The 13778-nt window shown below is 48.7% G+C and overlaps 1 protein-coding gene across 11 annotated transcripts in view; it reads left to right on the top strand.

The window, feature by feature from the left end:
* Positions 1 to 13778, top strand: part of MAP4 (microtubule associated protein 4) — a 143575-nt gene that overhangs the window by 79412 nt on the left and 50385 nt on the right. For all 11 annotated transcript variants that reach the window (XM_030266886.4, XM_030266883.4, XM_030266887.4 and 8 more), the window contains 8 exons: positions 3290 to 3403; positions 6094 to 6204; positions 7034 to 7162; positions 7818 to 7892; positions 8520 to 8663; positions 10547 to 11389; positions 12326 to 12469; positions 13173 to 13319. In XM_030266886.4, coding sequence (XP_030122746.4) covers positions 3290 to 3403; positions 6094 to 6204; positions 7034 to 7162; positions 7818 to 7892; positions 8520 to 8663; positions 10547 to 11389; positions 12326 to 12469; positions 13173 to 13319 — 1707 coding nt within the window. The remainder of the gene's footprint in view (positions 1 to 3289; positions 3404 to 6093; positions 6205 to 7033; positions 7163 to 7817; positions 7893 to 8519; positions 8664 to 10546; positions 11390 to 12325; positions 12470 to 13172; positions 13320 to 13778) is intronic.

The raw sequence follows: 13778 nt of genomic DNA, 5'->3' as shown, positions 1-13778 counted from the left end.
GGACTTTTAGTGTCTTTTTTTTGCTTTTTGCTTTAAATAGTTTTATAGACATGCGAATGACAGGCTCCTGTCTAGAGGAATTTACAGTGGAATCTAATTAAATCCCTTGCTGTTCTGTACTACAAATAATGGTAAATAATAATAATGTCTCTTGACACATTGCAGTGGCACTTTATCTCCAAAGCACTTTGCAAAGCTAAATAAAACAGTACCAAAAATACATTATATTATTAAATAAAATATTAATAAAATTTTTTTACTGAAATGATCAGGCTTTTAGCTGCTCCAAGCTCAGTGTTGCCCAGGCTGGGTTTCCCACGGAACACACAGGGGGTTGTTGTCCCCCATGTCCCCTGTCCTTTGTCAGGGGCAGGCAGAGGAGGTGTCACCCTGTCTGGAACTGCTGTGTGTCCCTGCTGCAGTCAGCCACGGCAAAGGGAGTCACTGAGCAGGGTAAAAGCTCAGAGCTCTGGCAGGAAAACGGTGAGCCCGTGCCAAGTGCCGCTGCTGGGGCTGCAGGGCTGCTCGGGGTGGTGGGATTGGGGCTGGGATGGGATCAGGGCAGGGATGGGATTGGGGCAGGGATGGGATCGGGGCAGGGATGGGATAGGAGCAGGGATGGGATTGGAGCAAGGATGGGATCAGGGCAGGGATGGGATCAGGGCAGGGATGGGATCAGGGCAGGGATGGGATCGGGGCAGGGATGGGATCAGGCCAGGGATGGGATCAGGCCAGGGATGGGATCGGAGCACAGATGGGATCAGGGCAGGGATGGGATCGGGGCAGGCATGGGATCAGGGCAGGGATGGGATCAGGACAGGATTTCTCAGGATGGATGGGATCAGGGCAGGGATGGGATCGGGCCAGGGATGGGATCAGGCCAGGGATGGGATCAGGCCAGGGATGGGATCGGGGCAGGGATGGGATTGGGGCAGGGATGGGATCAGGGCAGGGATGGGATCAGGCCAGGGATGGGATCAGGCCAGGGATGGGATCAGGCCAGGGATGGGATCAGGCCAGGGATGGGATCGGAGCACAGATGGGATCAGGGCAGGGATGGGATCAGGGCAGAGATGGGATCAGGACAGGGATGGGATCAGGATGGATGGGATCAGGGCAGGCTGCAGGGCTGCTCGGGGTCCTGTTTTCCTGGGAGACAAGGGGTGGGAGTGTTGTGGTGCCCGGACCCAGCATGTGTAAGTGTAAAATATCAATTTTATTTGTGTTTCCTTGGAGCAGCATCTCTCTAGGATCTGTTCTGCACCCGGAGCTCCTGCTGGGGCTGTGTGGGTGCTGCTCTGGGACACCCAGGTGGGGATTTTGGGATGGGGCAGGCAGAGCTCGTGTCCTGCTCCTGCCCAGGGTGGCACTGGGGACAAGGTGCCATCCCTCCGTGTGACCCTCAGAGGGACCTAAACCCCGGAAGCTCCTGCCTGGCCTGGGATCAGCTGGGAATGGGGACACAAAGGGGACACACCAGGGAGTGTCACACACAGGGAGTGTCACACACAGAATGTCACGGGGAGTGTCACACACACAATGAGTGTCACACAGCCCTCAGCTCACAGGGCCACACCCTGGGAACACAGCAGCACTTGGAGCTCCAGAGCCAGAGCCTGACTCCTGACTGGAAGTAATATTTACATTATTTGTATTAGTCATTACATATATGCATTTATATATATATATGTATATATGTATATATGTATATATGTATATATGTATATATGTATATATGTATATATGTATATATGTATATATGTATATATGTATGTGTCTGTCTGTATATATAAACAAAAATATGTATAGAATAATGTATTATACATAATTTACATCTATTTATAAGTAGATAAAATTATATCATGTATAGGCATATAATATAAAACACACAAAAATGTATAAGCTATACATGATAAAATATATTTTATAATATGTAGTATAATGTGCATGAAAGCATAGAAACTATTATAGAGTATATCTAATGTATATATTATATATATAATGTATATGCTATCTAATATATGCTATATATTTATGTTACATTTAATTTTAACATATGTAACATAAATTATCCTATGTTTTATATTATTATAGAATGTGTTATAATTTAAACTGTTGTTTAAATTATTATTAAATATTTCTATGATGAATGAGAAGTAATATTTAATATTTACCTCTAATCAGAGGTAAATATTTCTATGATGAATGAGAAGTAATATTTAATATTTACCTCTAATCAGAGGTTTGGACATGTTTCAAACTCCAAGGAATCCCCTCCTGCTCCTTTAAACCCAAACTCTGAGCAAACTGTTGAACCCACTGATGATTTGTACCAATCCTTGTTTTATGATGTAAAACAAACTCCAAGCCCCACAAAAGCTATTCTTCATCTTATTCTTTTTCAATAACATTTTCATCATCATCATCATCATCATCATCATCATCATTACTACTACTACTACTACTACTATTATTATTATTATTATTATTATTATTATTATTATTATTATTAATCTCTGCCCACCTTGCTGTGAGCTCTCAGCCCACCTGACACCTCCAGGTTGTTGTTTTACAGACCAGGGTCATGTTTTTAATGAATTCTTCCCTTCTGGTCCTTCTGTGCCTTAACATTAGGTTGTTTTTAGTAACTGCAGCTTTGCACTGAATTAAGTGTTATATCCAGGGATATTTTGTGATGAATTTCATCTGCTAAGCTCCAGGCTTGCAGGTATTGTCAGCCTAAGTAAAGGTAAAAATTTTAAAAGCATAAAGAGATATAGAGAATGTTGTATGGGGGTTGAGAGAAAGAGTCCCTGTAAATATTTCTGTGTTTCTTTCCAGAAGAAACTGGAACCAGTTAAAAACTCTAATGTTGTCCTCAGAAGAGCTGAAAAATTCAGGCCTTCTTAAAAAGGAAATAAAGTTAAAAGTCATTAGTCTGGGTATTAATTTTGAACCTTTCCACTGAGTTTGTCCTGTTTAAAGCCTCAGGACTTACAGTTTTGTTCCTTTTGTGCAACTGGAGGCCTTGGACCAGGACAGCACTTCCATGTGAGTCTGTTCTTGATCTTACATGTGCCTCAGGACACAGAAATCCCCATTATTTTGTGTATTTGTTGTATTTGAAGAGCTGGATCAAACCAGCCAAAAATGAATGTTATGGTCTCTGGTTTGGCTGCCAGTCCCTGTTACCTGGGGATTCACATCCAAATGTCTCATCGTGCAACGAACCATTTGAAATATTTCACTATCTGGCTTTTGACTGGGTCATTTTCTTCTCCCATGTCAGTATTCCCAGGAGAAATAATGGATGAGAAGATGTCCTACAAGGAGTTCCTGGATCGCAACGACTCCTGGTCAGCAGAGGAGAGGGACCTGTGCTTCAAACCCATGGACATGGCTGGTAGGATGGCTCAGGAGCTGGAGCACCCTGATTTCAGCAGCTGGGGAACCTGATGGACGGCTGCCTCCATCCCTGAGGGGATTCCTGCTCCCCTCATGGACTGCTGCCTCCATCCCTGAAGGGGCTCCTGTTCCCCTCATGGACCATGGCCTCCATCCCTGAAGGGGCTCCTGCTCCCCTCATGGACCATGGCCTCCATCCCTGAGGGGGCTCCTGCTCCCCTCATGGACCATGGCCTCCATCCCTGAGGGGGCTCCTGCTCCCCTCATTGATCATGACCTCCATCCTTGAGGGGGCTTCTGCTCCCCTCATGCATCATGGCCTCCATCCCTGAGGGAATTCCTGCTCCCCTCATGGACCATGGCCTCCATCCCTGAGGGGATTCCTGCTCCCCTCATGGACCATGGCCTCCATCCTTGAGGGGATTCCTGCTCCCCTCATGGACCATGGCCTCCATCCTTGAGGGGATTCCTGCTCCCCTCATGGACCATGGCCTCCATCCCTGAGGGGCTCCTGTTCCCCTCATGGACCATGGCCTCCATCCCTGAGGGGCTCCTGCTCCCCTCAGGTACTGTGGGCTCCATCCCTGAGGATGAGTGGTTGAGTGTTGGAAGGGGCTGCCCAGGGCAGTGGTGAGTCCCCATCCCTGAAGTGTTCAAAGCCCAGGCAGACACCTCATTTTGTGGTGTGTTTTGGGGCTATTTTGTCAAATGTTGGAGTTGATGGTCAATCAACCTGGAAAGATACAGCTGGAATTTTGTTTTTAATATATATTTTTGAGTACTGTGGCCCTGCTTAGTGCATGGTTTTCTTACTGACTGAATCTCTGTAAGACATGCAGTGAAGACCTTCTGTGTTTTTACAAGGGTAAGAAATGATTCATGGAAGAACTGGAAAAGCCACAGGTTTGTTGGGGTTTCCCTCCTGTTGCTGTGTGGGTGCAGGAATGGGACATAGGTGTCGTTCTGCTCAAGAGCCAGATGTCAAATTTGCTAATTAGGAACAATTTACATACCTGGCCCATCACCCAGTGTTCTTTTGGCCTGAATAATATGAATATTTTAGTTTATTTGTTGCATGAGACCCCATTTTTTTAGGTTTCATGTCCTTGGAGTGTCTTGCACACCTGTGCAGGCCCCACATAAATTTCAGGATCAAAGTTAGGGTTGTGTTGTGGTGCTCTTCCAATTGGATATAAATGAGATTCTGCTTAGAGCTCCCATAATGGAGCAGAGGGATCAGAGGACACAGAGCAGCTTTAAGGATTTGTCAAGAGGAGAAAAATCAGAACATCAGACTCAGAGAAATCACGGGGTTTATTCAATATCTGCGTACCCACTCTCTGGAATATGGGAGGATGATTTCCCCCCAAGGAGAGGATTCTCTGGCCAGTGGTGTAAAGGGTCTCCTGACCACCATCCCTGTAATTCCTTTTTTCTTGGGGAGAAAAAGTGGAAATTTCAGCTCTCCCTTTTCCCTCTGGAGCAGAGATGGGTTGGCCCAGAGATCTGAGCTGCTCGTTTTTTCCACATCATCGAACTGCTGGGCAAAGAGGGAACATCAGCAGGATCTCTTTTAGTTTTAAATTGGTTTCAGTCATGCTCTTTTTTTTTTTTCCTTGTTTTTTGGGGTTGTTTTTTTAATTGGGAAGAAGGCAGTTGTTCAGACGTAGCAATACTGTTGTAAACAGCTCAAAATCAAAATATTCTGCACGTTGCTCCAAGGCAAGATGTTGTCTTGGCATCTCAAATAATCTGACAGGTTTATAAAGGAATTCACTCAGCTCACCTGATCTTGACATCCCATCCCACTGTGGGCATGGGAACAGCTCAGTGTCAGCCCTGCAGGGAGCACATCTGGCATGAAAATGAGCCACAGCCCTCAACCAAATCCCTCTGAGCTGGGTTTAACTGGAGGAAATCCAGTATCTGTAAATAGGATGTTCACCTGGAGGGGGGAAGCTCCAGGGAGAGCTCAGAGCCCTGCCAGGGCCTGAAGGGGCTCCAGGAGAGCTGGAGAGGGACTGGGGACAAGGATGGAGGGACAGGACACAGGGAATGGCTCCCACTGCCACAGGGCAGGGATGGCAGGGACCTTAAAGCCCATCCCATTCCACCCCTGCCATGGCAGGAACACCTTCCACTGTCCCAGGCTGCTCCAAGCCCTGTCCAGCCTGGCCTTGGACACTTCCAGGGGTAGGACGTTCTGCCTGAGATTCAAGGAGATGTTTCAATTTCCCAGTAACTTGCTTAAAATACCAGTCCATCACCCCAGTTCATACTGGGATGCAGTTCCTTGCTGGGAGTGCTCAGAGATCCCACACCATTCCCTGCTCTGGGGTGAGCTGAGCTGAGCTGAGCCCTTGTTCCTGACTCAGGTTCATGGGCTGTGTCCATCAGGGCAGAGGCAGATGGTCCCTCCTGGAGGGAAGGGCACAGTTTCTCCAGGAACAGTCATGATTCCACTTTCCCCAGAAATCAGCCTGAGCAACTGGGTGTTACTGTTGGGTGTAAATTCTAATTGCAAAGGGGTTTGCTCCTGGCGAATAATCCCAAAAGCAGCTTTTTCTTGGAAGTGCAGCTTTGGGACCTGCTGCATCTCCATCCTCTTGTTGCAATGGTGCTCCTTGTGCCCTGTGTGGTGACCCTGTCACCCTGAGTGGTGACCCTGCCTGGTTGTGTCTCTGCCAGACCCCTTCAGCATGCACAGAGGGGAGAACCTGCCGGACCTGTCCTTCCCCACGGACATGAAGAACGTGCCGCTGTTCCCGGGCCACGCCGACGCTGCCAGGGACATCCTCGGTGAGCTGCCCTGGGCATCCCTCCCCAGCTGCCAGCTGGGCACTTTTCTCTCTTGTCTTTCATGTACTGAAAACAAGGCTTGATGTTGGAACCCAGGGATGTTGGTTGAAGGCTCGTTTTCATGTACTGAAAATGAAGGTTGATGTTGGAACCCATTTCTATCTTTCTTAGTAGAAAGGTGGAAATAAAATATATAGAAAGGTGGAAATAAAATACATTCTAAGAGTTAATTGGATAAAATAATTTTAAAAGACCTTGAATCTGTGTCTCTTGTGACTTTTGGTGACTTCTCTTTGTACTCTAAGTCTGGCATGCACACAGCGTGCAGAACTTCTGATAAGAGGAAAAATAAACAACTTGAAAACCAAAAAAAACAAAAGTCCCATCACAGAACTTTTTAGGGGTCTCCCCATCAGGGGGATCTACGAGGGAGGTTACCACAGTTGTAAATTCACAAGCCTTTTTTCCCCCTGTTCTTTATTTAACGGGTAAAACCCAGATACTCAGGAGCTGTTTCTGCAAAGTGCTCTTCAGGATTTCAACTCTTGGATTATTATATCAATATTGGATTATTAAGGGATTACCATCTGGAATTCATGGGAGCAGAAGCAGAAAGCCAAAGGAAATCATTTGCCTGTGCTTACTCTCGTACACCTTGTCAGAAAGTTCTGTTAAATACAGAATTTATGGTTTGTGAAGCAGAACTAGCATTTGATGCAGATTTATCTGGACTGCTGCTGAGCAGGGCAATCCAAGTGTGGTAGGACTTGAAATTTAGGAGAGGAGTCATTAGGGTTGATGATTAACAAAAGTTTTTTTATTTCCTTAGCTCCACATGGATCCATGATGGGACCTGAACAACCTTTCCTGGGATCCCTGTATTCCCCTGCAGAGGCTCTGGACCCATCAGCCTTCATTGGCCTCGACTCAGGCCCAGAATTCCTGCCAGGAAAAGCAGGTGAGAAGCAAATGTTTCCTCTGACTGGCTGGGTTTGGAGGGTTTGCAGCTGGGAAATCCCAGTTTACAAGCCCTAAAGAATCTTGGTGGAGAGTTGATAAAAAAGTGAGTCAAGATTGGGAAGTTTCCTCTTGGCATGGCCAGCTGTTGGTTCAGGGCACCGTTCTGGTGTGAGGCCCTGGGCTGGAATTCCCAGGGAAGCTGTGGCTGCTCCTGGATCCCTGGCAGTGTCCAAGGCCGGGTTGGATGAGGCTTGGAGCAGCCTGGGACAGTGGAAGGTGTCCCTGCCCATGAGATGAGCTTTAAGGTCCCTTCCAGCCCAAACCATTCTGGGATTCGACATTAGGAGGATGGTTGAGATTAGAACCTTTCCAACCCTCCTGCTTAGGCTGGGCTACCCAGCACCACTTTCCCAGGAGAGCTGAGGAAAGAAACTCCTCTTTTGGCTCCTGGGGCCAGTGCTGGGTGTAGCTCTTGTCTGATGGGAGCTCTGACTCCCAATAATCCTGGAAGAACAGGAGGTTCTGGTGCCTCTTGTAGAGGGAATTGAAATTCCCAGAGGATGAACTCCAAACCCAGCAGAGTCAGGACCTTCCCCTGGGAAAGTCAAGGCCCTGTGGGTCAGGGCTGGACTCAGTGTGTTTGTTTCCCACAGCCCCTGAAGAATACTGGATGGGAGCTCAGCAGGACATGAAGGGACCAGATACCTCTTTCTTTGTTGAGCCACCAGGTAAAAACCAGTTAAGAAGTTAAAAGCCCTGGCACAGAGTGCCCAGAGCAGCTGTGGCTGTCCCTGGATCCCTGGCAGTGCCCAAGGCCAGGCTGGGCAGGGCTGGGAGCAGCCTGGGACAGTGGGAGGTGTCCCTGCCCAAGGCAGGAGTGGGATTGGGTGAGCTTTAAGGTCCCTTCCCACCCAAACCTTCCTGGGATTTTACAATTACCTTTAAATTCTGGTCAGAGATAAATCTTTGAAGCTCCACTGGGACATTATCCCACTGGGAATTTGTGTGTATTACAAAATTTGACCCACAATGGGATCTTTATTTCAGTGAAGAAGCTGACAACAGTTTCACCCTGGTGATGGGTAGGAAGTGTTTCTGGAGCTGGGGGTAGGACTGGGAGGGTTTGCAGCACAGCACTCCCCAGCTCTGCCACTTCTCCTGGGATCCAAGAGCTTTCCTGGGTGCTGCACAAATTATTTTCCTGAGAGTGGGCAATCCAAGCTGATTTCCTCTGAGCTGAGGGGGATTCCCTTCCCTGGGTGGCTGAGGCAGCACCTGGGGGTGTCCCCCACATCCCAGCAACTCCATGATCCGAGGCCTTTCCAGGTGCTGATTCCAGCTGCTTCTGTTCCCAGTGCCCCCCGCAGCCACAGAAGCCATCAGGACGAGCCTGCCCGAGAGCCCCACGGCAGCAGCAGCCCCTGGAAACGTTCCTGCTGCAGCCTCAGCACTCCCAGGAGAGGCTGCAGCCACGGATGGACCAAAGGCTGCAGCTCCAGGTGAATTCCTGCAGCCTGGAGCGTGGGGCAGGGGGTGGGAGAACACGGAATTGCCTCTCCTGAGGGAAACACACGAGGTGTGAACAGATCTGCTGTGCCTGCAGGTGTGGGCACACCTGAGGGGGATGCAGCAAACCTGCTCAGTTGTGTCCCAGACCAGGAGCTGATTCTGTGGTTCTCTGCTGTCTCCGCATTTTAGCTCCAGGAAAATCCCAAGGCTGTGGTTGCAGCACAGAATAAGGGAATGGTTTAGGGGGAAAAGCCCTCTGAGGTCACCAGGTCCAATCCTTCCCCAGCACTGCCAAGGCCTCCACTTACCCATGGCCCCAGGTGCCAGATCTATTCACAAGGACCTTTAACCTGTCCTTTTAAAAGATTCTCTTTAAAAGAACCACATTTTTAATGTATTTATACACAGACTCAGAGTGCCAGTTGTTGTCCAGTTTCCTAATACTTTATCCCACTCATTTCTGTAATTCTCCAGGCATCATCCATACTGCTTTTAATATCTATTTATTTACAGTCTTACTCATGTGCAAAATCACAATCTTTAAGTTTTCCTTTGGAGAATATTATGATATCACTTTAAAAACCCACAACAAAGTGAAACCCAAATGAGGGCTGGTGCATGATGGATCCTTTTTGTTTGGTTCACTAAAATATTTGTTTTATCTAAATGCATCCTTAAGGACCATTTTACAAGGGACTTTTTTGATTATTCTATTTCTTTCTGACTTCATTTTAAGTATCTAATTTAGATTTCATACATTTTCCACTGGTTGGGGAGGATATTTTTAGATGTGAGTCAAAAAATCAGTAGAAATGTTGGTTTTTGGTCATCAGCAATAGATGGGAGATGTTCAGGGCACTGAGCTGCAGGACACGGAGGGTGGGCAGAGCTTGGGGCTGTCGAGATGAGGAGCTGCAGAAGAGAGATCCAGTGCTTCTGGCACTGATCATTTGGAAAAGCTTGCCTCTGGAGAGCTGAAACATTAAACAAAAACTGACTGAACAACCTCCTTCAAGGGGATTTTAGGCAAATAGGAGCTTAAATGCAGAGGTTTGATTGTGCTGTGAAGTGACAAATGTTGGTTTGGAGCTACCAGCTCAGTGTTAGGAGATACTGTGTGAAAAATGAACGAGGCCAATTCGAAGGAATAGAGGGAATTTGGGATTAGTGGGAGGATTCTGTGTCGGGAGTGCCAGCACCACCCAAATCCCACCACCAGCACAAACCATGTTTAGAATGAAGTGTGTGGCTTTGGCGTGTGCCAGGACTTTTCCTGCTCTTGGAAAACCTGCTGGGTTCACACAGGTGATTCCACATTTTCTGTATCCTGCAGCAGAGGGAAAAACAGCTTTTCCAGGGAGCTGTGGCTGCTGGAAGTGCCCCAGGATGGAGCAGCCTGGCATGGTGGGAGGTGTCCCTGCCAGGAGAAGAGAGTGGGATGGAGCTGGGACATCTTGAAGGTGCCTTCCAGCTCCAGCCACGCTGGGGCTCTGCGGGAGCTGCTGGCTGTGGTTCCTGGCTGGGCTCTGCTGGAATGTGCTCCTGGCAGAGGAGCCAGCAGCTCTGGCCCCCTGCCAGCTGCGTGGCATCAGGGAGCTTTGGAACAGAAGCAATCCATCCCAGCTGCTGCTCCCAGGGCTGGAGCAGATGGGATCCCCACTGCATCCAGGGCTGCAGTGTGAGAGCCTCTGGATGCATCCAGCAGTGGATAAGGACTGGAGCAACTGGGGTGAGCTGCTGGCAGGGGGAGGAGGTGGTGCTGAAAGCCAGGAGGAGATGCAGGGGGTGAACCCTGAGTGTTGCCCAGCCACAAAGCAGCAGGTCAGGAGCTGCCATGGGGTTTTCCCTGACCTGTGTGTCTGTGTTCTGCCAGGTGCAGCCTCCGTTCCTGCCACCGACGCCGCGTCCCTTCCCGCAGAGAAGGCTGGGGCTGTCCCTGCTGGAGACACCAAACCTCCCCAGAGCTCTGCAGCAGCAGCCAACCCTTTCCAGGCCACAGATGGGGGCTTTTCCCCTGCACCTGAAGCCAGCCCTGCCAAAGGGGTCAATGACGTGTCCACCCCGGGGACAGAGCTCGGCTTCGCCCCGGCAGCAGATGCTGGATCCTACCATGGGGTGGATTTGGGGTTTGCTCCAGCAGCAGGTGTGGAGTCCCACCAGAACATGGATTTGGGATTTGCCCCAGCAGCAGGTATGGAGTCCCACCAAGCCATGGATTTTGGATTTTCCCCAGCAGCAGGTGTGGAGTCCCACCAGGCCGTGGATTTGGGGTTTGCTCCAGCAGCAGGTGTGGAATCCCACCAGAACATGGATTTGGGGTTTGCTCCAGCAGCAGGTGTGGAATCCCACCATGCCATGGATTTGGGGTTTGCCCCTGCAGCAGATGTGGAATCCCACCAGGCCGTGGATTTGGGATTTGCCCCGGCAGCAGATGTGGAACCTCACCATACCTTGGATTTGGGATTTGCTCCAGCAGCAGATAACAAAGCTCAGGATGTTATGGGATCTGAGTTTGGCCCAGCAGCAGAAGTCAACCACCACCATGGCCTGGATTCTGGGTTTGCTCCTGCAGCTCCAGCCAAGCCTGGCCCTGCTGTGGATGGTGGGAGCGTGGCAGTGGAAGCTCAGCCTGGCCCCGTAGCTGCCCCCAGGATTGCTGTGTCTGGGGAGCTGCCGACATCTGAGGCTGCCATTCAGCAGGACAAGCCTCCTGCAGGTGAGTGTGCCCAAATCCCAGAATCCCAGAATCCCATCACAGGTAATTCAGGTTGGAAAAGGCCTCTGGGGTCGCAGAGCCCAGCATTGATTGGCTTTGGGTGAAGCACCTTGAGGAGAGCTCAGCTCTGCTCTCAGCATCACAGAAAATGCATCACGGGGATTCTTCAGTGACAAAACATAAAACTAGAGGGTTGTAATGATTTTTAAATTTTCATTGGGCATTCAGCAGGGCTGAGTGGTCTAAGAACAGCCATGGAGAGGTGCTGGCTCATCCCTGCTCTGTGGCACCACCACCCTCAGCTCTCCCTGAAATCTCCCAAACCTGTAGGACACAGAGCTGACAAACAGAGGTTCTTGAAAACAATTTCTGAAGAGATTAAAAGGCTTAGTTGATAATTTTGGGAGCTTTCCTTTGGATGACTGTAGGTGTTGAATGCTGGGAAGGGTGTGTTGGGTTTTCCATGTGCAGGTTTGCTGTGCTGTGTGGATTTCTCCAGGGACAACATCCCTCTGGAGAGAAAACTGCTCTCCAAAATTGTGTTTATTTTATATTTATATTACTAAAATGCAACAAATAGTCCTGGGCAGAGACAGCATATATGGATTGGTTGTGAATGGGATTGGAGTGAGATATTTTTTCTTATCTTCTAATACTCTTCAGTTTAATGATGAGGATAAATTTCAAGAGAGAAGTTTTAACAAAAAAAAACCACACTGGAGTGCAGAGACTGAGAGGCCCGGGTGAGTGAATAAAAGAGGAAGTGCAAGACAATGCAGGAAGGTAGAAAGACCCTAAAAATCAGGTTTTGAAAGTGAGGAAACCTTTCAGTTCCTTGCAGAAGGTAACAAATTAGGTGAGGGAGTGAATTTTATCTAATTTAATCTGATCTATATTTAAAACCAGGAATTTTTACTCTTTGCATTCCATTTGCAGAAGCAACAGCGAAGTTGGAGGCGGAATCCAAAGTCCCAGAAGTTTGTGTGGATCACTCAGAGAAGATGAAGGACGGGAAACCTCCCCCGAGCCCCCGGCAGGAGGAAATTCCTGGGAAAACCAACCAGCAGCTGGAGGCAGCAGGTGGGAAATGCAGCCAGGGCACAGCTCTGCCCCACACAGGCACTGCCTGCTGCCCCCAGCCAGGGCCAGGCTCCAAACTGTGATCCCAAACAGGATTTCAGTGGCTGCTGGCACGGGACACATTCACAGGACTCGTCCTTCCCTTCCTCGTGCACAGCAGTTGTACCAGTGCCTGTCATAGTTTTCCTTTCTGTTTTAAAATTTAAATAAAATTAATTACAGAGAGAACTGCTCTCCCTTGTAATTATGCCTTACAAATTAAAACTGGCTGTAATTATGCAGAGTAAGGAATGTTGTGGTGGCTGTATGGATGTATTGTAAGGTATAGATGAATACAAGATGATCAGCATTAGCCAGGGACTCCAGGCTGATAATGGAGTTCATTCTGGATTTGAATTCCCAGTGGGAAGCTGGGATAGTCTGAATTGGGCTGATTACAAAGAGGAAGAAACCCAAACAAACCCTCACCCTGTGCTTAAAAGCCCTGAAACAGCCCCTGCTTTGTGTTCTACCCCCACCTTGGCACGTGCCAAATATAAAAGTGCTGCTGGAATGGGATAGTGAGGGGATGAACCAACCACGTCTCATAAACCTCATTCCTGTTGAACACAAAATTAACCCCTTTGCAAGGGCTGGGGTCTAGCTGCAGGCTGCCTGTACTCCTGAGACCTGAAGCTTTCTTTTCCTGTCTTTCATGTTCCAGCTGAAGCAAAAGGAGCACTAGAAAATAGAGACCTTCCAGAAAAATCTGCTCCTGCTGAGGATGGTGAGACACAGAAGGAGGAGGCTGAGCACAACCACGTCCAACATGCAGAACCTCAGGAGGTGAAAACCCTGCAGGAGCCCACAGGTAGGATAGAAATCATAATATAAAATGTACTTCCATTTCCTCATGGAAACTTTGGGAACTCTTCATCTTCTGCTCCTGGCTGTGGGGCCACCTGGGCAAGCAGAAATGTCTTTGTGTGGCTCTCAGTGCTCCTGGTGCTGGGCTCACCCTTCCCCTCGGATCCCTGCCCTCTCCAAGGCTCTTTTCCCTCCACATTCAAACTAAAACCCAAATCCGAGTGCTCTGAGTGCTTTATCACTGGGACTGGCTCACAGCTGTGCTGGAGGATTGCAGAGCTCTCATCTCTCTGCCATCAGCACTGGCTTTTATTTTGGTGTTGCAAAGGACTGTTAAATCTCACCAGGACATTCCCAGGGAGGATCTCCTTCCCAGCTGAGCTGTGCAATTGCCAAAGGAAGATGTGATTTTTCTCCTGCTCCACTGACCCAGCCTCCAGAGGGGCTGGTGCTGCTCACACTT

The sequence above is a fragment of the Taeniopygia guttata genome, chromosome 2 (assembly GCF_048771995.1).
Source record: "Taeniopygia guttata chromosome 2, bTaeGut7.mat, whole genome shotgun sequence".
NCBI lineage: Eukaryota > Metazoa > Chordata > Aves > Passeriformes > Estrildidae > Taeniopygia > Taeniopygia guttata.
This window is presented reverse-complemented; position numbering and strand designations above follow the sequence as displayed.